Source organism: Myxocyprinus asiaticus, chromosome 41 (assembly GCF_019703515.2).
Source record: "Myxocyprinus asiaticus isolate MX2 ecotype Aquarium Trade chromosome 41, UBuf_Myxa_2, whole genome shotgun sequence".
Lineage (NCBI taxonomy): Eukaryota > Metazoa > Chordata > Actinopteri > Cypriniformes > Catostomidae > Myxocyprinus > Myxocyprinus asiaticus.
The window spans coordinates 37,152,180-37,176,827 of record NC_059384.1 but is presented as its reverse complement, the minus strand read 5'-3'; the positions used below and the strand labels follow the sequence as shown (position 1 = coordinate 37,176,827).

Genomic DNA, 24,648 nt, shown 5'->3' with positions numbered 1-24,648 from the left:
CTGCTGACTCTCTCCACTGGTGCTCCATTGATGGTGATGGGACTGTGTTCTCTGTCTTTTCTTGTGAAGTCCACCACAAGCTCCTTTGTCTTACTGACATTGAGGGAGAGGTTGTGCTCCTGACACCAGTGTGTCAGAGTGTGCACCTCCTCTCTGTAGGCTGTTTCATCATTGTCAGTGATCAGACCTACCACCGTCGTGTCATCAGCAAACTTAATGATGGCATTGGAGCTATGTGTTGCCACACAGTCATGTGTGTACAGAGAATACAAGAGTGGGCTGAGAACACAGCCCTGCGGGGCTCCAGTGTTGAGGGTCAGTGATGAGGAGATGTTGCTACCTATTCTAACCACCTGGCGTCTGCTTGACAGGAAGTCCAGGATCCAGCTGCACAGCGAGCTGTTTAAGCCCAGAGCCCGGAGTTTCTCATCTAGCTTGGAGGGCACTATGGTGTTGAATGCTGAGCTGTAGTCTACAAACAGCATTCTCACCTAAGTGTTCTTTTTTTCCAGGTGGGAGAGAGCAGTGTGTATTGTAGATGCAATGGCATCATCAGTGGAGCGGTTGTTGCGGTAAGCAAACTGCAATGGGTCAAGAGAGAGAGGCAGCACAGAGCAGATGTAATCTCTGATTAGTCTCTCAAAGCATTTGCTGATGATGGGGGTCAGAGCAACAGGACGCCAGTCATTTAAGCAAGTTATTTTTGATTGCTTTGGAACAGGCACAATGGTGGATGTTTTAAAGCATGTGGGGACTACAGACAAAGAGAGGGAATGGTTGAAAATGTCTGTAAAAACACCAGCCAGCTGGTTCGCGCATGCTCTGATGACGCGGCCCGGAATGCCGTCTTGACCCGCGGCTTTGCGGATATTCACCGTCGGAAGGATCGGGTTACATCCGCTACAGAGACAGAGAGTGAACTAACCTCTGTAGCTTCGGCCGCGAGAGCTCCCTCCGCGAGTGTGGTGTTATTTCCCTCAAAACGAGCATAAAAAGTATTTAGCTCATCCGGGAGAGAGGCAGCAGTGCTCACGGTGGAGTTTTTATTCCCTTTAAAGTCCGTGATGATATTAATTCCCTGCCACATGCTTCTAGAGTCGGTGGTGTTAAACTGTCCTTCAATCTTGTTCCGTACTGAAGTTTTTCGGAGGGCATAACTGGCTTGTTTATGCTCCTCCGCGTTCCCGGAATTAAAAGCGGAGGTCCGCACATTAAGTGCCGCGCAAACATCGCTATTAATCCATGACTTCTGGTTCGGATAGATCCGTATTGTTTTGGTTGGAATGACATCCTCTACGCACTTTCTGATGAAACACGTTACGCTATCAGCGTAAAGCTCGATGTCGTCATCAGAGGCAGACCGGAACATCTCCCAGTCCGCTTGATCAAAACAGTCTTGTAGCGTAGAGTCTGATTGGTCTGACCAGCACTGGATTGTTCTGAGGGTGGGTGCTTCCTGTTTCAGTTTCTGCCTGTAAGTGGGCAGAAGCAGAATGGAAGAGCGGTCCGATTTGCCAAATGGTGGGCGGGGGAGGGATTTGTAGCCATCCAGGAAGGGAGAGTAGCAATGGTCCAAAACCCGGTCCCCTCTTGTGTTGAAACTGATGTGTTGGTGGTATTTTGGTGCGACTGATTTGAAACTGGCTTTGTTAAAGTCCCCGGTCACAATGAACGGGGCCTCAGGGTGCGTGGTTTCCTGTTTGCTTATAATCCCATACAGTTCCTTGAGTGCCCGGTCTGTGTTGGCTTGTAGCGGGATGTACACAGCACACACAATGACCGCTGTGAATTCCCTCGGTAGCCAGAATGGTCGACACAGAAGCATGAGAATTCCAGATCAGGAGAGCAGAAAGACTTGATAGAATGTACGTTCCTCTGATCACACCAGGATTTGTTGATCATAAAACATACACCACCACCACTGCTTTTACCTGAGAGGTCTTTCGCTCTGTCCGCTCAGTGCACGGAGAACCCTGCGGGTTCGATGGCTGAGTCTGGAATCTCCGCACACATCCAAGTTTCTGTAAGGCAGATAATGCAGCAGTCCCTCGTCTCTCATTGGAAAGAGATCCACGCTCTCAGCTTGCAGAGCTTGTTGTTCAGAGACTGAACATTTGCCAGTAGAATACTGGGTAGCGGGGGTCGATTTGCGCGACGTCTTACTCTGATGAGAACGCCGGCTCTATTTCCCCATTTCCGTGGCCGGGCTGCCCAGACAAAGGGCTCCGCTGCCGTGTTTGTAAACAGCGGGTCGGCATTGAAGAATTTGAAGTCTGGTTTACGGTGTGCAATTGCAGAACCAATGTCCAAATGTGTTTGTCTGTCATAGACAATAAGGCAGACAACATCCAAGACAAAAAACATAAGAATTGTAAATAAAACAAACAAAAAACTACAATGTTGTGTCGGAGCTCGCAATTCAGCAGCCATACTTGGTGCCATCTTGATTCAACTTGAATACCCAGTGATTCCAAAGTTTTTGTCACCTTTGGTTTGACCCAACACGCAGTTGTAAGTGTCCACTCTAGAGGAGCTGTTCCTGGAAGACCTCCTTTTAGGGCCTCAGTAATGGGTCTGGCATATCAGAAAAATCAGGAATATAACTGATCTGAGGCCTGTGATTGTTGCTGGTTTTGTTAATTTAGCAATTGCCGTGACCTTATCTGGAATGATTTTCTGCCATCGCAGCCTATTCACTGTCCCAAAAATGTCACCTCAATGAGAAAGAGTTTCGCTTTCTTTTTATTCAGCAGATATCCTGCCTCATAAAGCGACCTTAATGATGTCAAAGTAGCTAAATGACGTCCCTTGTTGGGCAAAGCGAGAAGAATGTCATCGCAGTATTGGATAATTATTGTGAGGTGAGCAAGACTTCAATTGCTTTGATAGCATGTGCAACCATGAAAAATATATGGGCTGTCATGATACCCTTGTTGCCATCTCATCCAGGTGGCCAGCTTTTCAGCCGGGTGCCTTTCAGTGGCCCAAACTGGGCATTAAGTATTTGGGCATTTTATTCCCAGCAAATTTGTGTGATTTCGTTAGTTAATTTTGACCCTTTAATAAAAAGGTTTTTGAGCGATGTGAGCAGGTGGGCTTCATAACATTTATCAATGATTGAGAAGGTTAATGTTATTAAAATGAATTGTATTCCAAAAGTACAAAAGTGTCCAGAATGTTTAATTCAGACATTTATTTCAATGTTGCTTCAGGCATATGGCTGAACCCAAAAATGTTGTATTGACAAGTCCCCTTTCTGCTGGACAGAGTGGATTGTGAGGGAGATTAATACGCTCGGTGACCTATATGAGAGTAGTGTTGAGATCCTTTGAAAATATGGTACAACATTTTGGGATCCCCAGATCTCAGTTCTTTAGATATTTAGAACTGTGCTGCCTGCTCTGTACTATTTTTGGGAGTAGCATACACCCCCCTAAAGTGGCAGATACTCTGGGAGTGGTGATTATTGCTTTTGGAAAAGGTCATGAGACATCAGTGTTTTACTACCTTTTAATTCAGAGTCTGGGGGATGGAGCTTCAACTTCTCTCAAGAGATTATGGGAGAAAGATTTAAACTTGGTATTGGAGGAGGGAGTGTGGGTTAGGATTCTAAAAAACGTCAAGTCTGTATCTAGAGATGCAAAGGTGTGCCTTATGCAATTCAAGATTTTACATAGATTCTATTAGACCCCCTCTAGATTGTATAGGCTTGATCTTAAAGACACACCCACCTGCTGGCGATGCCAATCAGAAGATGGGGACACAACCCATGTTTTTTGGTGGTGTGTTAAGATCCAAGAATTTTGGTTGAGGGTTCAGAGTTTGATATATGCCCCAGACCCTGTATTTTAGGCAATGGGGCGGTCATTAATATAGGGGATAAATATATAAGAAATTGGGTTCGAGCCAGTGTTATGATCGGCAGACAGTTTATCATTAGGGGATGGAGGTCGGCTGGATCGCCCTCATTTTGGGAGTGGTGCACGGAGATGGGCAGGGTGGTAGCATTTGAAGAAATGTCAGACAGAAGGCTAGGCAACCTGGGGGTATTTAATTGGAAGTGGGGCTGGTATTTGACCTTTTTGGAAGGCTCTTGGGGAGGGGCAGTGAAAAGGGATTTATAGTTTTAAATGTGTTTTATTATTATTATTTTTATATATACAGTACTGTGCAAAAGTTTTAGGCACTTGTGAAAAATGTTGCATAGTGAGGATGTCTTCAAAAATAATGACATAAATAGTTTTCATTTATCACTTAATGTCTTACAAAGTCCAGTAAACATAAAAAAGCTAAATCAATATTCAGTGTGACCACCTTTGCCTTTAAAACAGCACCAATTCTCCTACTTACACCTGGACACAGTTTTTCTTGGTTGTTGGCAGATAGGATGTTCCAAGCTTCTTGAAGAATTCACCACAGTTCTTCTGTCTTTTTATGTAATCTTTGACTGACTCGATGTTCAGTGGGGGTCTCTGTGGGGGCCATGACATCTGTTGCAGGGCTCCCTGTTCTTCTATTCTAATCTTTTCTATTTGCAAAAGTAATGTTTGGGAGTCTAACATTTATATTTACTATTGACACACTAAAGCTGAAGATATAAATAACCATCTTAAGACAAATGCTTTTGTGAAACATCTTATGTGCCTTTTGCACAGTACTGTATATAAACTACCTTTCAAAAGTTTGGGGTCATTTGCCTGAAATGTTTCTCATGGTCTTAAAAACCTTTTGATCTGAAGGCGTATGCTTAAATGTTTGAAATTAGTTTTGTAGACAAAAATATAATTGTGGCAACATTAATTTATTTAGTTACAAAACTAAAATGTTATTTAAAAAAGAAGTTTTTTAAATGGATGACTTAGTTAAGTCATCTAATTAAGAAAAACAGCCACTAAGTGCCCAGCATATAGATGGGACCTCCTTCAATACTGTTTATAAAGCATCCCAGGGTGATACCTCAAGAAGTTGTTTGAGAAAATGTCAAGAGTACATGTCTGCAAATTATAGGCAAAGTGTGGCCACTTTGAAGATGCTAAAATATAACATAGTTTTGATTTATTTTGGATTTTTTTTAGTCACAACATAATTCCCATATTTCCATTTCTATTATTCCATAGTTGTGATAACTTTACTATTATTCTAAAATGTGAAAAAAAAAAAAAAAAAAGAAAGAATAAGTGACCCTAAACTTTTGAACGGTAGTGTGTGTGTGTGTGTGTGTGTATGTATATATACACACACAACAGTTAGTTCCGGTCCTCAAATCTGATTGGACGAGAGACGTTCCATGAGCACCAATGGTCTGACACCATCAGCACTCCGACGCTTCACTGTGTGTGTATCACACCACTTGTGTTCATTCTAAATTAAAGTGTAAGAGCAGTGCATATGTGTTAAAAGCTACTGTTTGTCTTTTTTTTTTTTTTTTGACATTACATATGTTAGCCAGCAGGTGGTGGCAAAAGATCATTTTTGTGTGTAATATGAGCCAGTTGGTGATGTGAAGTGAATCCCCGTCAGCCACTGTTTACATTCAACAATGCTCCGTGATCGCTACGACACTGCTAAAGCTAGGAAATAGCTTTAAACTGCTTTAAACGAACAACTTCAGCATTACGGCTCATCACAGCTGAGACACAACAGACTGATTGATTACAGAACTCAAGGCACTTACCTCTTACCCGAGTTACCACATTGGATACACACTGTTTAAAATGGCAGAGGACATTGTGGTTCCTATAGTGATCGACTCTTGCGTGCCGGCTACCGCAAAATAGAGGAATACCCCCACTTGGACGGCTATTTTTCCACTGAGAAAGCTGATCTTCAGAAAGCTGACTGCATCTCTGCTTGGGTGTGGCAACAGGTGATCGCACACGTGCAGTCTCTCTCTCTCTCTCTCTCTCTCTCTCTCACACTCACACACACACACACACACACACACACACACATCCATCCATCCATCCATCCTTGTTTATCCAATAACTTGTTAGAAACAGCACAAGCCATGATACTATTTCTGAAGTGACATTTTTGAATTACTAACGATGGCTTGGATGCATCATTTGGTTTGAACCAGCAACGGCAGATTCTGATCCGTCACATAAGAAAGTAGTTCCATGCACAAATGCGTTTTTATGACCGTACTCAGTTTTTCCAAATTTTGTAGAATTTACTTGTTCATTGAACTGTTGTATATAAGCAATATCACACTTGCAATTGTGCTATATGGCCCTAAATCAGCACTGCTGAGATTACCTGTGGCCGAATCACCGCAGTGCTGATGTAGGGCCATATAGCACTCTTATATATAGTGTGATATTGCTTAAATATATAAATACAGTTGTGCTCAAAAGTTTGCATACCCTGGCAGAAATTGTGAAATTTTGGCATTGATTTTGAAAATTTGACTGATCATGCAAGAAAACTTTCTTTTATTTAAGGATCGTGATCATATGAAGCCATTTATTATCACATAGTTGTTTGACTCTTTTTTTAAATCATAATGGTAACAGAAATCACCCAAATGGCCCTGATCAAAAGTTCACATACCCTTGAATGTTTGGCCTTGTTACAGACACACAAGGTGACACACACAGGTTTAAATGGCAATTAATGGTTAATTTCCCACACCTGTGGCTTTTTAAATTGCAATTAGTGTCTGTGTATAAATAGTCAATGAGTTTGTTAGCTCTCACGTGGATGCACTGAGCAGGCTAGATACTGAGCCATGGGGAGCAGAAAAGAACTGTCAAAAGACCTGCGTAACAAGGTAATGGAAATTTATAAAAATGGAAAAGGACATAAAAAGATATCCAAAGCCTTGAAAATGCCAGTCAGTACTGTTCAATCACTTATTAAGAAGTGGAACACTCGGGGATCTCTTGATACCAAGCCAAGGTCAGGTAGACCAAGAAAGATTTCAGCCACAACTTGTTTCAGCCAGAAGAATTGTTCAGGATACAAAGAAAAACCCACAGGTAACCTCAGGAGAAATACAGGCTGCTCTGGAAAAAGAAGGTGTGGTTGTTTCAAGGAGCACAATACAACGATACTTGAACAAAAATCAGTTGCATGGTCGAATTGCCAGAAAGAAGCCTTTACTGCGCCAACGCCACAAAAAAGCCCAGTTACAATATGCCCAACAACACCTTGACACGCCTCACAGCTTCTGGCACACTGTAATTTGGATTGACGAGACCAAAATAGAGCTTTATGGTCACAACCATAAGCGCTATGTTTGGAGAGGGGTCAACAAGGCCTATAGTGAAAAGAATACTATCCCCACTGTGAAGCATGGTGGTGGCTCACTGATGTTTTGGGGGTGTGTGAGCTCTAAAGGCACGGGGAATCTTGTGAAAATTGATGGCAAGATGAATGCAGCATGTTATCAGAAAATACTGGCAGACAATTTGCATTCTTCTGCACGAAAGCTGCGCATGGGACACTCTTGGACTTTCCAGCATGACAATGACCCTAAGCACAAGGCCAAGTTGACCCTCCAGTGGTTACAGCAGAAAAAGGTGAAGGTTCTGGAGTGGCCATCACACTCTTCTGACCTTAATATCATCGAGCCACTCTGGGGAGATCTCAAACGTGTGGTTCATGCAAGATGACCAAAGACTTTGCATGACCTGGAGGCATTTTGCCAAGACGAATGGGCAGCTATACCACCTGCAAGAATTTGGGGCCTCACAACTATTACAAAAGACTGCACGCTGTCATTGATGCTAAAGGGGGCAATACAGAGTATTAAGAACTAAGGGTATGCAGACTTTTGAACAGGGGTCATTTCATTTTTTTTCTTTGTTGCCATGTTTTGTTTTATGATTGTGTCATTCTGTTATAACCTACAGTTGAATATGAATCCCATAAGAAATAAAAGAAATGTGTTTTGCCTGCTTACTCATGTTTTCTTTAAAAATGGTACATATATTACCAATTCTCCAAGGGTATGCAAACATTTGAGCACAACTGTGTGTGTGTGTGTGTATGTATGTATGTATGTATGTGTGTATATATATATATATATATATATATATATATATATATATATATATATATATATATATATATATATATATATAAAAATATATAATATTTTTTTCTTTTTTTCTGAACATAGCAAATACCAAACCGTGACCCTAAAACCGTGATACAAACCGAACCGTGAGATATTTGAACATTACACCCCTAGTCCTTTGGTAAAATGGAGCAGAATGAACCTTATATTTTAAATGGCTACAAATAGGCTTTCTCATTTATTGTTAGGGGACAACCATGAACCGATTAAATAAAATGGCACCCTTATTCAGCTGTCTCTCTTTAACATCTGGGCCTGTATTCACAAAAAATTTTATGGCTAAAATTAGCTCCTAACGCAGAAATTTAGGAGCATCTCTTAAAAATTAGGGGCGTGTCACTCCTAACTTTAGGACTCGTAAAATTTTCATCTAAGAGTAATTCATGAAGCATTTTAATGCTAAAAGTATCTCCTAAACCCACAACAACAGATTCTCTAAGAGTGAATCACAAATGACACGAAGCATAGCTGTTGTCGTCAATCCACATTAAAAACAATATATTAGAATATTATTACATTGACTGTTTAAAAAGGTATCGCCTAAATCACAATTGAGTCGATGTGTTTTAATAATATAATGTTATAAATATTATAATGTTGACTTTGACCTTTAAAAAAGGTATCGCTTGAATCGTGAGGGTGTTTAAATTATTGTAAACTTAGATGCTGTTACCTTTCCCACAAACTGAAAGAACCCAATTAAACCAGAGATAAAGGTTTCAAAAACAATGCGCTCCCTGGCCACAGGCAAAATTAAACCATGTAGCACGGATGAATTGGGGATTTCTGTCATCCGTCAGCAGAATCATTTATCAAACCATATATGCCCTCTCTAGACCACACATCATCCGACAGTTCATAGCATAATTTTTCCTGTGGATGCACGCTCGCTGCAGAGAAAAAAAAGGGAGCATTCATGAATAATCACGGCACTCGCGGGGCTACCCAGTGTTTTGATGCTGTTGATGGGACACACGCTCCTTTCATTACATCAACACAGGATGAAGAAATGTTCATGAACCGAAAAAAAAAAAAATCTGTCTGTCTGTCTGTCTGTCTATCTGTCCATCTATCAGATGACAAATAGCAGTTCCCTGTCTACCAATCACTGTGGGTGATTTAAAGGAGCGCGTTAATAAAACGTGACATCATCCATAAGAACGAGGTCAACTCTGCCTTACTCTTATCTTAAGATTTCCTTAGTAAAATTTTTGGAATAGATTTTAGCAAAAACTGCTAGCTAGGAACTCTTTGGAGAACTCCTAGTGGTAAGATAAAAATCTTTGTTAATACGGGCCCTGGGCTATAAGATCTGCATACAGACATGCAGATCTTACAGATACAGCATACAGATATTTTGAAATATGTTACATATTTTTACTATGCACAAAGTTAAACCAAAACAATAAAAAAATTGGATTCTATGGTCACTGAAAGTGTTTAAAATTTCATGGGAATGAAGTACAATAGTCTTGATTTGTGGCATTCTTGGCTCACTGGTGCCATATAGGAGATACAGAGCTACATGATTAAGCCTGTTCTAGCCACTGTTCTGTTCTGTTTTTGTTTTTTTTACCACACGTGAGTGTCTTGGTTTTTTTGCTTTATATGTTGAAACCAGCAACGTGATTCTCTGAGATCAGGTTAGATGAAACCTTTTTGGTGTACTACATTTACCTATGTCAAATGTGTAGTTGACATGAAATTTCCAACAGTGACAGCTCGTAATATTGCACGTGCAAGTTCATGACATTAAAGAAAATTGCAATTGTACTTTTTAAAATTAATTTGTCACCTTACATTTTTAAGAGGCTTAAATGTGATTTAAAATATTTGTAAATGGAATATAAAACAAAACATACACTTTCACACGTATATGTTTGTGTGTGTGAATAAATATAGTTGCACCCCTTCCCCCGTCCCGGTTTAACACTCAAACAGTTTGCTCACCTTAACTATAACACGATGGGTGAATGACATGAGAAGATGGTCAGAGGTCTCATACAGAGATATTTTGAATGATTTGTGTTGTCTCTTGGACTTTTATGAGCACAGAGGCATATCAATACGCCCATTGCATAAAGGTAGGATCTTGTGGATTTATGAATGAAGTATTCTTGTTTTAAAATCTCTCTGCTCTGCTTCCAGATGTTATGACATCCCCTGAACACTTTAAAATACTCATGATAGCTTTTGACAACTCTATAACCTGTAAATCCACTTAGCTAGCTAATTACACTTTGACATAAACACCATAGACATCAACTGTGTATAGCAACCGTTAGACTGGAAGTTTTGAGACAAAGTTTTCAAGATGGCTGCACGCTAGTTTCTCTGGCGCATAGGGTGAATAGTCTAAACTCACCAAAAACCATAATGATGTCCCGTGAGGCGTCATTATTCACATCCAATGTATATTTCATAATCGCTGCAACAAAAACAATAAACTTGGTCCATCCCTTCTTAAAAAGACAGCAATCAGTGCCTTATATTTCCCCAGCAATTATTGGCTTGATTTAATTATCTGATATTAATATTAATAACAACAACAAATATAGCTGCAAGCAGCAATTACGGGGCCAAGCACCTAAATGGCCTACAGGCCTATCTGACCTACAGTGTGGTTATGACGTACAGTACATTGTAAATGCACACTGCTTTATGAGTCTCCCAAAGTATGGTTCAAACCTGTACCTTTACGATCTCAAGTCCAAAGCACAATCCATTGCACTACATGGCCAGTACATTAACATTCATCAAAAGGAAGATATTAATTTCAGTATTAGGCATAATAGCCAGAGATTCAATGTACAAGGACCATTGCAATTACCATATTTAAGTAATCAGAAGAGGCAGGAATTGTATTTTTAGACCGAGTTTAAAAGTTATATGCAACAGTAAAGTAAATTTTTGAACTGGTGGTGGCGCTATGAAGTTTGGCTTAGAGACCCCAAGCTTGGTCAAGGGGCTGTTCATACCCACTCCTATCAGTGTGCCAAATATAATTTTCAGTGATAAGTTTAAACCATAAACGTCATAACCCAAGATGGTGGACAATGTAATGGGGGGAGTTTTAATGCCCACCCCATTAGTGTGCCAAATTTAATATTTTTCTTATGTATGGTTTTATGAGCTGCTATAGACTCCCATTAGGGAGGAAGAAGAAAAAGAACAATGAATATAGCTGTAAGCAGCAATTATGGGGCCAAGCAATAAAATGGCAAGGATTGCTCAACACTAAGCACAACCCGAAAGAACACATAGAGGTGCAAATGACATTCAAAGCAAACACACACAACATTACAAGTCTCCTCAGGATGGATTTGAACCTACGCCTTTACATTCCACAAGTCAGTGTACAACTCACTACACCACAACAATGACAGTCACCAAAGCAACATACCAAGCTTAGAGGAATCATAGCCAAGCAGAGCAGGCACCATTATCAACTTCGTATTCATGTGACTTTTCAATAAAGATCAAAATCTAAATTTGATTGGGAAAAGCCATCAACTGTTCAGTGAGCACAATACAGAAATCTCATGATTTTTTTTTAGAAAACAACTGTTCAACTCTTCTTAGCTGGACTTGAACTTACAACCTTTTGAACCATATTCCAATGCATTAACCATTAGGCCACTCAGTTGACTCATCTTAACAGTGCCAAAGAGACATTTCAAGCTGAGAGTATAAAACAATCTCTGAGAAAAAATTTTCAAGACATTGTTTGGACAAATCGGATAAAGTTTGAATGATGTGAAAATTTTAAACTGTAAACATCAAAGTCCTAGATGGCGGCCACTGTAATGGGCAGAGTTTTAATGTAAGGGATTCATTTGAATCATCAGGTGTAGAATCATCAAATTTCATAATTTTCCTATGGACAGTTCTATGGACTGCCATAGTCTCCCATTAGGGAGGAAGAATAATAATAATACTAATGGGTAAAATAGGTGCCACAGCACCTTCAATACATGGACCATAAATATATCTGCAAGCAGCAATACAGAGCCAAGCAGTGAAATGGAACCAATTGCACCACAGTAAGCATGACACAAGGTACAGAGTGGATATGACATACAAAACAAACCCACACAACTTCACAAGTCTCCACAGGATAGAACTGAACCTAAACTTTTCTGTCCACAGTTCAGCGCACAAACCACTGCACCATGCTGTCACAAGATTGACCCTAGCCAAAGAGACATAACAAGCAGATGACGTTTAAAGTTTCACGTCCTTCAAATTTGGTCCGATTCCTCAAAATAATCTCCAGACTGAGCCGCACAGAAAAATAATATAGAATTTCGATTTTTTGCCTTTGTTTAAAAGTCACAGCAACACAAAATTAAAGAGCTCGACATGAAACAGGAAGTGAGGCTGTATCTAACTTCCCTCCGTCTCTGTCATGGATGTTCGTTATTGTTTATGTTGTGCTAGTACCCACTACTGGCGGTACCCTGAACATTAAAATGAACGCATAACAACATTGTAACAAACAGTCAGTTTAAGGTAGGTACAAGTATTATGCTGTTAAATCTCAATATAACTTTTCTAAACTGCTTAATTGACCTAACTTCACTTCCATCAAATGAGAGTTGTGTGGGGTAGGTTAAGCGCGATCTGTGCTGTGAAGTCACAATCTAGTTGCATTGTGGGATATGGAGCTGCCTGAGGTGTAGGTCTGTGTAGGCTCGCTCCCTCTGTCAAAATCAAGGAAATGAGGGTCTGTCAGCAGAAACATCCCTCGCCCACTAAACAAAGTGGAACAGACTTTCAAAATTGCGGTGGAGATTCCCCCCGAGGGGAAGTGCTAAGGGGAGTTAGCGAGTGGATGTTTAAAGTGAAGTGGAGCACAGCCTTGGTATGCTTCATCGGGACCATGATTAGAGGGTATGTGCAAAGTTTGGTGACAGCGCCACTTAAGGGTCAAGAAATGTGAAAAATGTCTCTTTTTGACTGTAAGTTTTGAACTGCTTTTTGAATGAACCTATGGATTCAATGGGTCATAAGGATTTCAACGATACCAATTTTTATTGTATCGGCCATAAGTCCAAAAGTCGTGAGTTCATTCTCCACTTAGACAAGTATAACACTTGAATTTCTATTGTACTGAAGGTATTTTTATTGTGCTTATGGAATAGTTGCAGTGCTTGTACCCGATCATTTCTGCTTGCAGGTGTTCTTATTATTTTCTTCCTCTTTCTCCCCAATGGGAGTTTAAGGCTGCACTATGATCTGTACATTTATTACATTTGTCACACTGATAGGTGTGGGTATGAATAGCCCCCAGAGAAGGTTTGGGGTTATTAAGTTAAACTCTGTAGCACCACCAGCAGCTCAAATTAACTTTTTTTTTGCTTCTAAATTTTTTATCATTTGGTCTAGAAACACAATTCACACTTCCACTAATTACTCTCCTTGTGGTGTTTGTAATGCGCTGCTTACATTGTAACTCCATGTATTACAGTGGTCGGCATGTTGGATTGTGATGTTTCGCTACTAAAAAAAAGTTTTCAGTGATTTTTAGTCTGAGCTGCTCAAAAATGAATGTAGACAAATAATTATATATATATATATATTTTTTTTTTTAAAGTTATGCCAATAAAGCTAATAAAACTGCTGGGCCTGGCTGTGCTGATTCTCAGCTTGGTATGTCCATTTAATGGCTGTATACCTTGTGCCAGCATGGTGCAGTGGATTGTGGGCTAAACTATGGAGCGGAAAGGCATAGGTTTGATCCCGTCATGAGTAGTGTAGGATTACTGTCTGTTGCACTTACTGTGGTGCCATTGTTCTGTTGCCCCTTGTAACAGTACAGTAGGTGCTACAGCACATTCGCTGCTTGAGAGATAGTATGTTGCTTGATGAGAGATAGCATTGCAATAAACATGCAACAGTCAGACATTTTAAAAATATATATATTTTTGTACTTCATAAAAAAAGATTAGAATCAATCTACAAAAACAATTGGCAATTTTCAACTCTGGTAAAGTCTTATTTTAATGCACGGGGCTGAGGAAGAACAGATGACGGTACACGTTGACCAATCAGTGGAAACAGGAGTGTCAGGTCCGCCCACATGTGCAAATCAAATATTCAAGTTATAAACACATTTTTTATAATTTGAATTCTTGTTTTTGGATAGTTCTTTTTTTTTTTTTTTGTATTGAAAAAAAAAATAAAAACGTAAATTGTTTTAATGTGTTCACGAGAGATAACAGAAATGTGTTAAATGAACTGTGTATTGGTGTGTATTGGTGGTTGTTGTTGTTGTTTTTTTTTTTTATTATTATCCAGAGGTACACAGACTCACTGCCTAGCTTAATCGAGTTGTTTTCAGTCAGCTAATGGGATGCTGCCTTCAGATGCTGAGTCTGTAGTGTTTGTCTTACAAATCATTGCGTGACTGCCATAATTCTAGACACCTTACATACATGAGTGTGTGAGCTACGTGCACATTAGTAAATCTTGTTGTTCATTTCTCACCTCAGACTGATTGGCCGGAGGGTTATCAACTCGCTGCTGCAATGAATTTCCGCTTCCCTCAGTGTGTTCCTACACCGCTGAAAACCCTGATCCCCAATGCCACCAATGAGGCTATAGACCTGATGAGAGACCTGCTGCAGTGGGACCCAAAGAAAAGACCCTCTGCTGCAAAGGTAAATAAACATAGTACACTGCATTTCCAAAGGTATGTGGACACCCCTGTCTAAAGAACTTTGGCTATTCCAGTGAAAACAAACTTTGAAAGAGTTGTTAACCCAAAAATGAAAATTATCTCATCATTTACTCACCCTCATGCCATCCCAGATGTGTATGACTTTATTCTGCAGAACACAAACACAGATTTTTAGAAGAATATCTCAGCTCTGTTGGTCCTCACAGTGCAAGTGAATGGTGTTGGGCCTCATGTATTCAGATAGAAGACAAAGGCAGGCCTAACACAGTCGTAAAACCTAACTCAGGGCCCCACATACCAAGTCATAAATTATACTGATAAAAAATCACACCAAAATCAAACAAAGGGAGTCCAAAACAGACTACAAATTCCACGAAGCCTTGCTCACTTAAGGATCGAACTCTCAACTCTTATTGGATGAGGCACACGACAGAACGCACTTCAACCGTGACATCATCAGGAGTAGAAATACCTCTGAAATGCTTCCGGGATTTGCTTCCAGCAACTTCGCTCGCCATGTGTAGACGCAGCTCATCACTGCTCTCAGGTGCAGCCTTGTGGCACAAGGAAGTAACGTCCGACTTGAAACTGTGGCCATACAATCTCCATCTCGCTGGACGAGTTGAGATTACTCTGTGTTCCAGCGAACACTCTTAACGGATCCGAAGGAGACCGCCGAGCAATCCGCATCTTCATCCGTTTGCCTACAGAAGTGAAGAGATAAAAGATTTCTCTTCCATCTTCAATCAAGTCGACGTTTCTGATTTCTCCGCCAGCCCGCCGAGAATCAGCAGCCGTACCGCCCGCCGACAGAGCGAGGAAACGGCCTCCCGTCATCACCCGAGCCTCGAGGAACTGAATCTGAGTTAAAGGACGGATGAACACACATTCTGCATCCTCATGCGATTCAAGTAAGAGGTTTACATCTGGGCAGAGATAGAATATTATAGTGTGTTATTCTTGTGTTTCAAGGTTTTTGCTTGTACAGTTTACGGACCACCATGTCCGCTCATTATTAATACTCAGGGTATTAATGATCACGAATTTGATTTGCTGTATTGTGGTTCAACCACATTGGACTGTTGTGCATTTCCGCCATCGCGGGTGAGACCGGCAAACTGAGTTTATCCATTAAAGAATCAAAGACAGGGACTGTTTACGAGCCGTCCACCGCGTCTCTGAGTGATAAACTAACAGCTGCCTCCTCTCCCACGATCGCGAAACCGGCTTTGGGGCCGTCACTTTATTCTCTCTCTCTCTCTCGTACTAAACACACACACACATGCATGCACGCACGCACGCACGATCCCTCACAAACATTCTCGCACACATTTTTGGCTAGTAGATAGCTTCGTGCTAAAGCTCAGCTTTGTCCCTAAGCTATCGTACAAGCGGATACACGCGGTAACTGGTAGACGCCATTGACTGGTTTCTCTCTGCCCACATTCGTGGCCATATTCTCTGGCCGGAAGTCTCGCGTGACATACTCTCCACAAGAGTCACGTCCGCCATTTTGTGCGTGTCCCTCCTTACACACACACCCGCTTTCTCTCACAAACACACACACACACACACCCTCATGTGTTATAGGATTATTTTGATTTCCATATCTAATCATATCACTGTTTAGTTTGTAGCTGTAAGTCGGAAGTTTATTGACTGCATTGTATTGATTATTAATTGATATTACTGCATAAATAAACTTTGTTTATACTACAAAGAGAAGTGTTTTGGTTTGTTTTACATACGCCTGTGTCATGCTGACGGGATGTCAGTGCTCGGATTCAAACCTTCATTCATTGTTTTTTTTCCCCAAAAATCGATATTCTTCGGATGTCGATTTTGCTAAGAAAACAATCTAATATTGAGACTGTTATACTATCTGGTTATTAGTCCCTGATTTCAGGGTGGTGCCCCGTCAATGTTAATCCTTATTAATATTCTGTTGATTTTTGATAATTGATAATTATCTTTGATGATTGTTGAATTTGAATGATCAATAAGCTAGTGTTCATTTTAATTAATGTTTCATCGATGTTAACAATTAACGATTATCTTTGATAATTGTTGATTTAAAGGATTAAAAAGCTAACATTGATTCTCATCAATGTTCTATTGATTTTAATAATTCATAATTATCTTTGATAATTATTAATTATTGCTAATAAACAAACCCGCTCCTAAACGTAGCACACTACATTTACTGGAGTCCCATATGAGGTTTTAATGAGTTAGATTAAATTAATTAATTTAAATATTAATTAATAACTAAAGAAATAATTATTAATTATTTCTGATAGTAACACTGATCTAAACAACCAGTAAAGCCTTACAATGGGTGCCAAAAATGTTGAAGTTCAAAAAAAGCACATAAAATCAATAAGACTAGTGATTAAATCTATATCTTCAGAAGTCGAGTTCATGCTCTAACAGAAAATGAAACTGTAATATCTAAAAATTCTTAGAGTCATCATTGTATAGTTTGATTAAATATGATTGTAAATTATCTATAAAAATAAATCATTAAATCATAATTTAGAACCCCAGTGAGCAAGCCGAAGGCAACTGTGGCAAGGAACACAAAACTCCATAAGATGTTGGTTAATGGAGAAAAATAACCTTGGGAGAAACCAAGCTCACTGTGGGGGCCATTTCCCCTCTGACAAAACATCATGAATATAATAACAATATTAGTTATTTATGTGCAGTGCAAGTCATGGTTTAAAATTAGTAAAATAAGTAAGTGTTAAGGGTCAGTGTTTAAACAAATATTTTGTAAGAACTGTGTAAGAGCAATGACTAATGTCTTTGAAGTTCATTCTGGATTAACTGCAGAAGTTCACATAGATGCATTGCCCTTGTTAGTTGGCCGATGAAGGCTTTTGTTGCCAATTAATTGATAGTCTATGTATTCCATTTTAAGAGTGTAGTCCATCTTTAGACCAAGATGATGCAGGCAGAGATCAGCAGTTCAACTGGCATGGCATTTTGGTGAGGTCTATCCTGCATCCAAGGATCAGGCAGTGGCATATGAAGTATCCCATGTCTTACAGTTTGAATTGACATCAGTGCAGTAGAGTCTGGCACCAAACAGGAGCAGAGCTGGATCTGGCCAGCTCTGGTAACCTCCGGATATGAATCAACGAACCACATTATAGTGACCACGAGGAGGTTATCCCATGTGACTCTACCCTCCCTAGCAACTGGGCCAAATTGGTTGCTTAGGAGACCTGGCTGGAGTCACTCAGCACACCCTGGATTCGAACTTGCGACTCCAGAGGTGGTAGTCAGCATCTTTACTCACTGAGCTACCCAGGCCCTGACTCTTTTGTGGATTTTGATATTCTAGAAACTATTAACAGGCCAGAATTTTGCAGTCATAATGAATGTGATGGAATATAGCATGGTAGAAGGTCACTTAAGTACAAAAGAAGCGAGAAGATAGGTGTGGGTAAGAAATGGATCAATATTTAAGTCTTTTTATTATAAATTCTCCTCCCTGTCCAGAAGAAGAAAGTGGAAATTGATAGTAAAAAAGGACTTAAATATTTATCTGTTTCTCAAATCAAAATCAAATCAAATCACTTTATTGTCACACAGCCATATACACAAGTGCAATGGTGTGTGAAATTATTGGGTGCAGTTCCAATCAACATGGCAGTCGTGACAGTGATAAGACAGAACCAATTTACAATAACATCAAATTAACACAACACAATTTAAAATCTAATATACACATAATTACACTCAACAATATACAAATAATAACATACACTGTACAGTATACAATACACACAATATAGATGCACATTATTCAATAAAAATTAAAAATAAAAATATATAAAAAAAAGTGTATATATATATATATATAGAATGTACAGTATTGTACTGTATTGACATTCAGGCTGTCGGTTGATAGTCAGTTGTTAAGAGAGAATATAATATAATAATAATATAATTTATGACAGTCCGGTGTGAGATATAAGAGTAAGAGTAATAAAGTGCAGTGCTGATGTATTTTGATCGTAGGAGATCAAGAGTTCAAAAGTCTGATTGCTTGGGGGAAGAAGCTATCATGGAGTCGGCTGGTGCGGGTCCTGATGCTGCGATATCGTCTGCCTGATGGTAGCAGTGAGAACAGCCCATGGTTCGGGTGGCTGGAGTCTCTGATGATCCTCCGAGCTTTTTTCACACACCGCCTTGTATATATTTCCTGGAGGGAGGGAAGCTCACCTCCGATGATGTGTCTGGCAGTTCGCACCACCCTTTGCAGTGCTTTGCGGTTGTGGGCGGTGCTATTGCCGTACCAGGCGGAGATACAGCCAGTCAGGATGCTCTCCACAGTGCAGGTGTAGAACCGTGTGAGGATGTGGCGGTTCATTCCAAACTTCCTCAGCCGTCTCAGGAAGAAGAGGCACTGATGAGCCTTCTTCACAACGACTTCAGTGTGGATGGACCATGTGAGTTCCTCAGTGATGTGGACACCCAGGAACTTGAAGCTGCTGACTCTCTCCACTGGTGCTCCATTGATGGTGATGGGACTGTGTTCTCTGTCTTTTGTTCTGAAGTCCACCACAAGCTCCTTTGTCTTACTGACATTGAGGGAGAGGTTGTGCTCCTGACACCAGTGTGTCAGGGTGTGCACCTCCTCTCTGTAGGCTGTTTCATCATTGTCAGTGATCAGACCTACCACCGTCGTGTCATCAGCAAACTTAATGATGGCATTGGAGCTATGTGTTGCCACACAGTCATGTGTGTACAAGGAATACAGTAGTGGGCTGAGAACACAGCCCTGCGGGGCTCCAGTGTTGAGGGTCAGTGATGAGGAGATGTTGCTGCCCATTCTAACCACCTGGCGTCTGCTTGACAGGAAGTCCAGGATCCAGCTGCACAGCGAGCTGTTTAAGCCCAGAGCCCGGAGTTTCTCATCTAGCTTGGAGGGCACTATGGTGTTGAATGCTGAGCTGTAGTCTACAAACAACATTCTCACCTAAGTGTTCCTTTTTTCCAGGTGGGAGAGAGCAGTGTGTATTGTAGATGCAATGGCATCATCAGTGGAGCGGTTGTTGCGGTAAGCAAACTGCAGCGGGTCAAGAGAGAGTGGCAATACAGAGCAGATGTAATCTCTGATTAGTCTCTCAAAGCATTTGCTGATGATGGGGATCAGAGCAACAGGACGCCAGTCATTTAAGCAAGTTATTTTTGATTGTTTTGGAACAGGCACAATGGTGGATGTTTTAAAACATGTGGGGACGACAGACAAAGAGAGGGAAAGGTTGAAAATGTCCGTAAAAACACCAGCCAGCTGGTTCGCACACGCTCTGATGACGCGGCCCGGAATGCCGTCTGGGCCCGCGGCTTTGCGGATATTCACCCGTCGGAAGGATCGGGTTACATCCGCTACAGAGACGGAGAGTGAACTAACCTCTGTAGCTTCAGCCGCGAGAGCTCTCTCCGCGAGGTCGGTGTTATTTCCCTCGAAACGAGCATAAAAAGTATTTAGCTCATCCAGTAGAGAGGCAGCGGTGTTCATGGCGGAGTTTTTTTCACCCACACATATCGCTTCTGAAGATGACACACTATACACTATGCACTTACAAAGTATACTATGCACTCAGCCATGTAGTGTATGAATTTTAAGTGTAATATCGTCCCAAATGGAACACTTAAATGTTTTTTTACTACACAGAAGCATTCTCCATTTAACAGCTGACGGAAGTGACGTTTCAAACACACGTGATGTGTTGCCGCTAGCTTTAGCGTGTTAGCCAACCTCCGTTCAACACTTGTATCTTAAACAATGTACATATTCACACAGCTTGGGGTGATGGTAAAGCATTCAACTCACATTTGTAAGGTGCTGTATCCACTGAAGTTTCACTAGCTTCTACATTCTTCATTATTTACAATGGTTTTTTCAGACCAGCAGCACAGCCAGGTAACTCCGCCCTTTCAGACCAGCAGCACAGCCAGGTAACTCCACCCCTTCCACTATGTATGGCAAGCCGTGTGTGTTGAGTGCATGAATTGTCCAACATTCCACACTCTGTTTTGATGGTTGAAAAAAGTGCATCATCCGGGTACTTAAAGTACACTTCTTTTGCTGCATTTTCAGTGTTAACATACTACTCGCGCTACTTAAACTACAAAATGCAATGTTGCAGAAGTGTGCACGCGGTTTGGGATGCACCTATAGATTTAACCTCTGAAGTCGTATAGATTACTTTTATGCTACCTTTATATGCTTTTGGAGCTTCAACATTTTGGTACCCATTCACTTACATTGTGAAGACCTACAGAGCTGAAGTATTCTTCTAAAAATCATTCAGTTGTGCAGAAGAAAGAAAGTCATACATCTGGGTGAGTAAATTCATTTTTGGGTGAACTATTCCTTTAAGGCTTCACTGTACAATGACATTCTAGAAAAGTCTGTGCTTTCAACTTTGTAGCAGCATGAAAATGCCATGGTGCACAAAGCGAGTCTGGTGTGAATGAACTTGAATGATGAAACCACTTTCAGAACAATCCTTTGCTACTTTTCAAAATATTTTGTGTTATGTAAATTCAATTATAAATTTACTAAACATTTTAATTATTCTTATGAAGACATAAGCATGTGAGCATTATTCCTTTTAGTACATGTCTGGAGTATGAATGTATGTGTCTCTGTTTCACTTATCATTTATGTACCTTTTCAGGCGCTCAGATATCCCTACTTCCAAGTGGGACAAGTGCTGGGTCCCCATCCCATGACCCCTGATGTCCGGAAGGCTCAGATAAAGATGGCCCAGCCCAGTGAACCCAGATCAGAGCTGCAGTCTGTGTCAGAACCAGTGCTGTCATCTCACACTAAAGCCCAGAGAAGAACCTCCCATCAGCCACTGCAGCAGATTCCTTTACCTCAGTCTCTCTGTCAGACAGAACTCTCAGCCGACCAGCTCACCCCATACACACACAGGGTACAAAACCCCCTCCTGTCATTAACTTAATTCTGCCATACAATGTATTTTCAAGTTAAAGTACATTTAAGAAATATTCTGGGGTATTTGCAACGTAAATATTAAATGAATATTACATTAATTAGATTAATTTATATTAAAATTTTTATTGATGTTTTTACAATTATTATTTTTATATTTTTATTTTATATGTATATTATTATAAAATGTTCATATTTATTAAATTTATGGAGCAAACTACACCAACAGGAATTGCATAAGTGACAAATAACAAGAAGTTCATCCACCTAGAAAAACAGATCCACCTCACTGATATGATTAAAACTTCACAGCTCATAAAACACATTTTTATGGATTAAGTCATTCAAGTGCTTTAACTAAAATATTAGCTTCACGTTTCAGCTTTCAAACCCTCTGATACACTTGCCACGTAGACTTCCATTGTAAGTGAATTACTGTACACACGTTTAGTTTGTTTTTACAAACTAGGGGATGAGTCGAAATTATTATCTGTGGTAATCTACACCATGTCACAGATGCAGTACATAGATATCAAGTTGAAAATAACCTAAGATATTCCTTCAGAAATGGTATCAATGGTATTTTGTGACATAATTTAACTTGAATAAACGGAATGTTTATGGAGCATCTTCTACCTTTGCTGATGCAATGAAGTACCAACTAACAATCAAGGCTTGACATTAACTTTTTGGCTCATTGGCCACTGTGGCTAGTGCTTTTTCAGGGTCACTAGCCACTAAGCATTTTCACTAGCCAAAATCCCCCATCCCACAAAAAGTGATAAAGGTTAACTGGAGACTGCATCCATTTATTGGACATTTTATTTGAATGAGAATGAAAAGAGTTTAGCAGAATACAGGCCTTATGTTTTCACTGATCTCCTGGAATATCTGAAGGCAAAAATGGCCAGTTAGATAAGGAGTAGGATAGAACAGGAGGAAAAATTGTCAATAATTTGTTCATAATTCATGGAAGTCCATACTTTAAACCCCTTCATTCTAAATTGTACTTGTCCTTATGAAAGTTCACATTGTTCTTTCATTGTTTAACAGTGACATTTGTAAAATAAAGGCCACAGGTACTTTAAGACCATTGATGGCTTCTTATTACCATGGTTAGGTAAATAAAGATAAACTATACTATTTGTTCTGAAAAAGCTAACAGCCTAAACACATTTAGAAACTTTACAACTTTCACAATTTTAATAAAAATAAATTCTTATAGATTTGCCCTAATAGATTTCATAAAAATCTATACTAGTTACCAGTTAGTGTTACTGTAGTAACAAAACAACCTCTTTACCTTGTCAGTGCTGTCTGTAATGTCAGGGCTGTTTAGCAGTTTGAGAGGTTTGTCTTCCTCCATATAGAGCTTTACATTACTGCATTATCTGTAGAATTCAAATGGGTCACATAAGTTTTGTAGTCTCTGTTGCGATATCGACTCGCGCTATCCCAGAGCTCTGGCTATCCTGTCTCTGGAGTGCACTGGTGTGCTTACTGCGGTGGTTCATGTGAAACCACGCTTCATTCGCCTCGCGCAGATAAGTGTTTAAGATATAAGAGGTATGTTTAGTGCTTATTAAGCGCTGAATGCAAGATGAATACAATTAAATTTGCCTCTGTTGCGGCCTGATATTTACAGCATTTTAAATGCAGGAAAAACCCTGAAGACATCATGCGCCAAAGTGGCTAGTAAGAGTGATGGAGTTACCCGCCACTGCCGTGATCTACCCACATTTGGGGGGTGGGTGGGTGTTAATGTCAAGCCCTGCTGACAATGCTTAAACTTCACCTTGACAAGTGCAGTTTTCCTCTGTTGACATATTTAGAATTGAAATAGGACGTTTGGACGTGTTATATCGACAGTTGGGATGGCTTTTTTTAAATAGCCAATAGGCTTTATTTTGTCACAGCCATGAACCATGATTTGCTGCTTACTATTGCTAGTTGGTGGCAGGTTTTATTAGGGGGAGGGCAATGATCATTCTAGAGAGCATTTTATGAATAAAAAGTTGTAAATCCCCCTGTGTGCAAGAGCTTGAGACTCTTTGGTCCACTTTTTCTGGAAGAGAAAGACTGTACATTTTACATGCTTGTATCTGCTAAAAGTGTATTTTGTCTAATTTTAGGAGTACACTAGCAAATAGATGACCTCAAAGCTAAAAAATGGACTAAAAGCCACACAACTCAAATTTGATTTCATGGGGTCTTTAAGATTCACTTCATTAAAGAGTTTCCTTATAAACATGATCAGAATTCTGCTTTGTGTTCCTCACACAAGGTGGTTGGGGGGGAGAACAGTTTGATTGGGCTGAAGAACGGACGGAGGAGATGGGGACAGACCAGCATGAAACCCTCTGACAGCTGGGATGAGTCTGAGTGCTCTGATACCGCAGTATCCCTCTCGAAAAAACCCAGCAAAGGCCCTGAAGATGAGAAAACCACTCCACAGTAAGACCACTTTACAATCACAACTTAACATCAACAGTATTTATATTGATTTATTTATACTTACATTTCAATAAACACTATACTGTAGCTCCAAACCATTTTGAACTGCATAGCTGTCTACTATCAACATACAGTAAGCAACTACCATAAAAGGCAGCATCAAAACTAAAATGGAACCTCATACGTAAGTGACTAATATGAAACGCTCAACATAGGCAGCAACTCAGCGTGTCGCACAGTATATGAGAGACTCTAATCACAATTGATTCCAATAGAGCGCAATAGTCTGATTCCAGAAGTAAACTTCTTATTCATTTTTCCATGGGGGAATAGATTTTTAATGATAACTTCAAAACCTTTCAAGACAGACCTACTGTGAGCTTGAAGTTGTTAATCAATGGTATATGTTTCTGTTGAAGCCATCAGTCTGCTTTATTTCATCTTCATGTT

At 40.1% G+C, this 24,648-nt stretch overlaps 1 protein-coding gene across 6 annotated transcripts in view; it reads left to right on the top strand.

Annotated features, from left to right (window-relative positions):
* LOC127432182 (serine/threonine-protein kinase MAK-like) overlaps nucleotides 1-24,648 on the top strand; it is a 69,713-nt gene that overhangs the window by 35,431 nt on the left and 9,634 nt on the right. For all 6 annotated transcript variants that reach the window (XM_051683050.1, XM_051683051.1, XM_051683048.1 and 3 more), the window contains exons 8-10: nucleotides 14,578-14,745; nucleotides 21,464-21,724; nucleotides 24,029-24,198. In XM_051683050.1, coding sequence (XP_051539010.1) covers nucleotides 14,578-14,745; nucleotides 21,464-21,724; nucleotides 24,029-24,198 — 599 coding nt within the window. The remainder of the gene's footprint in view (nucleotides 1-14,577; nucleotides 14,746-21,463; nucleotides 21,725-24,028; nucleotides 24,199-24,648) is intronic.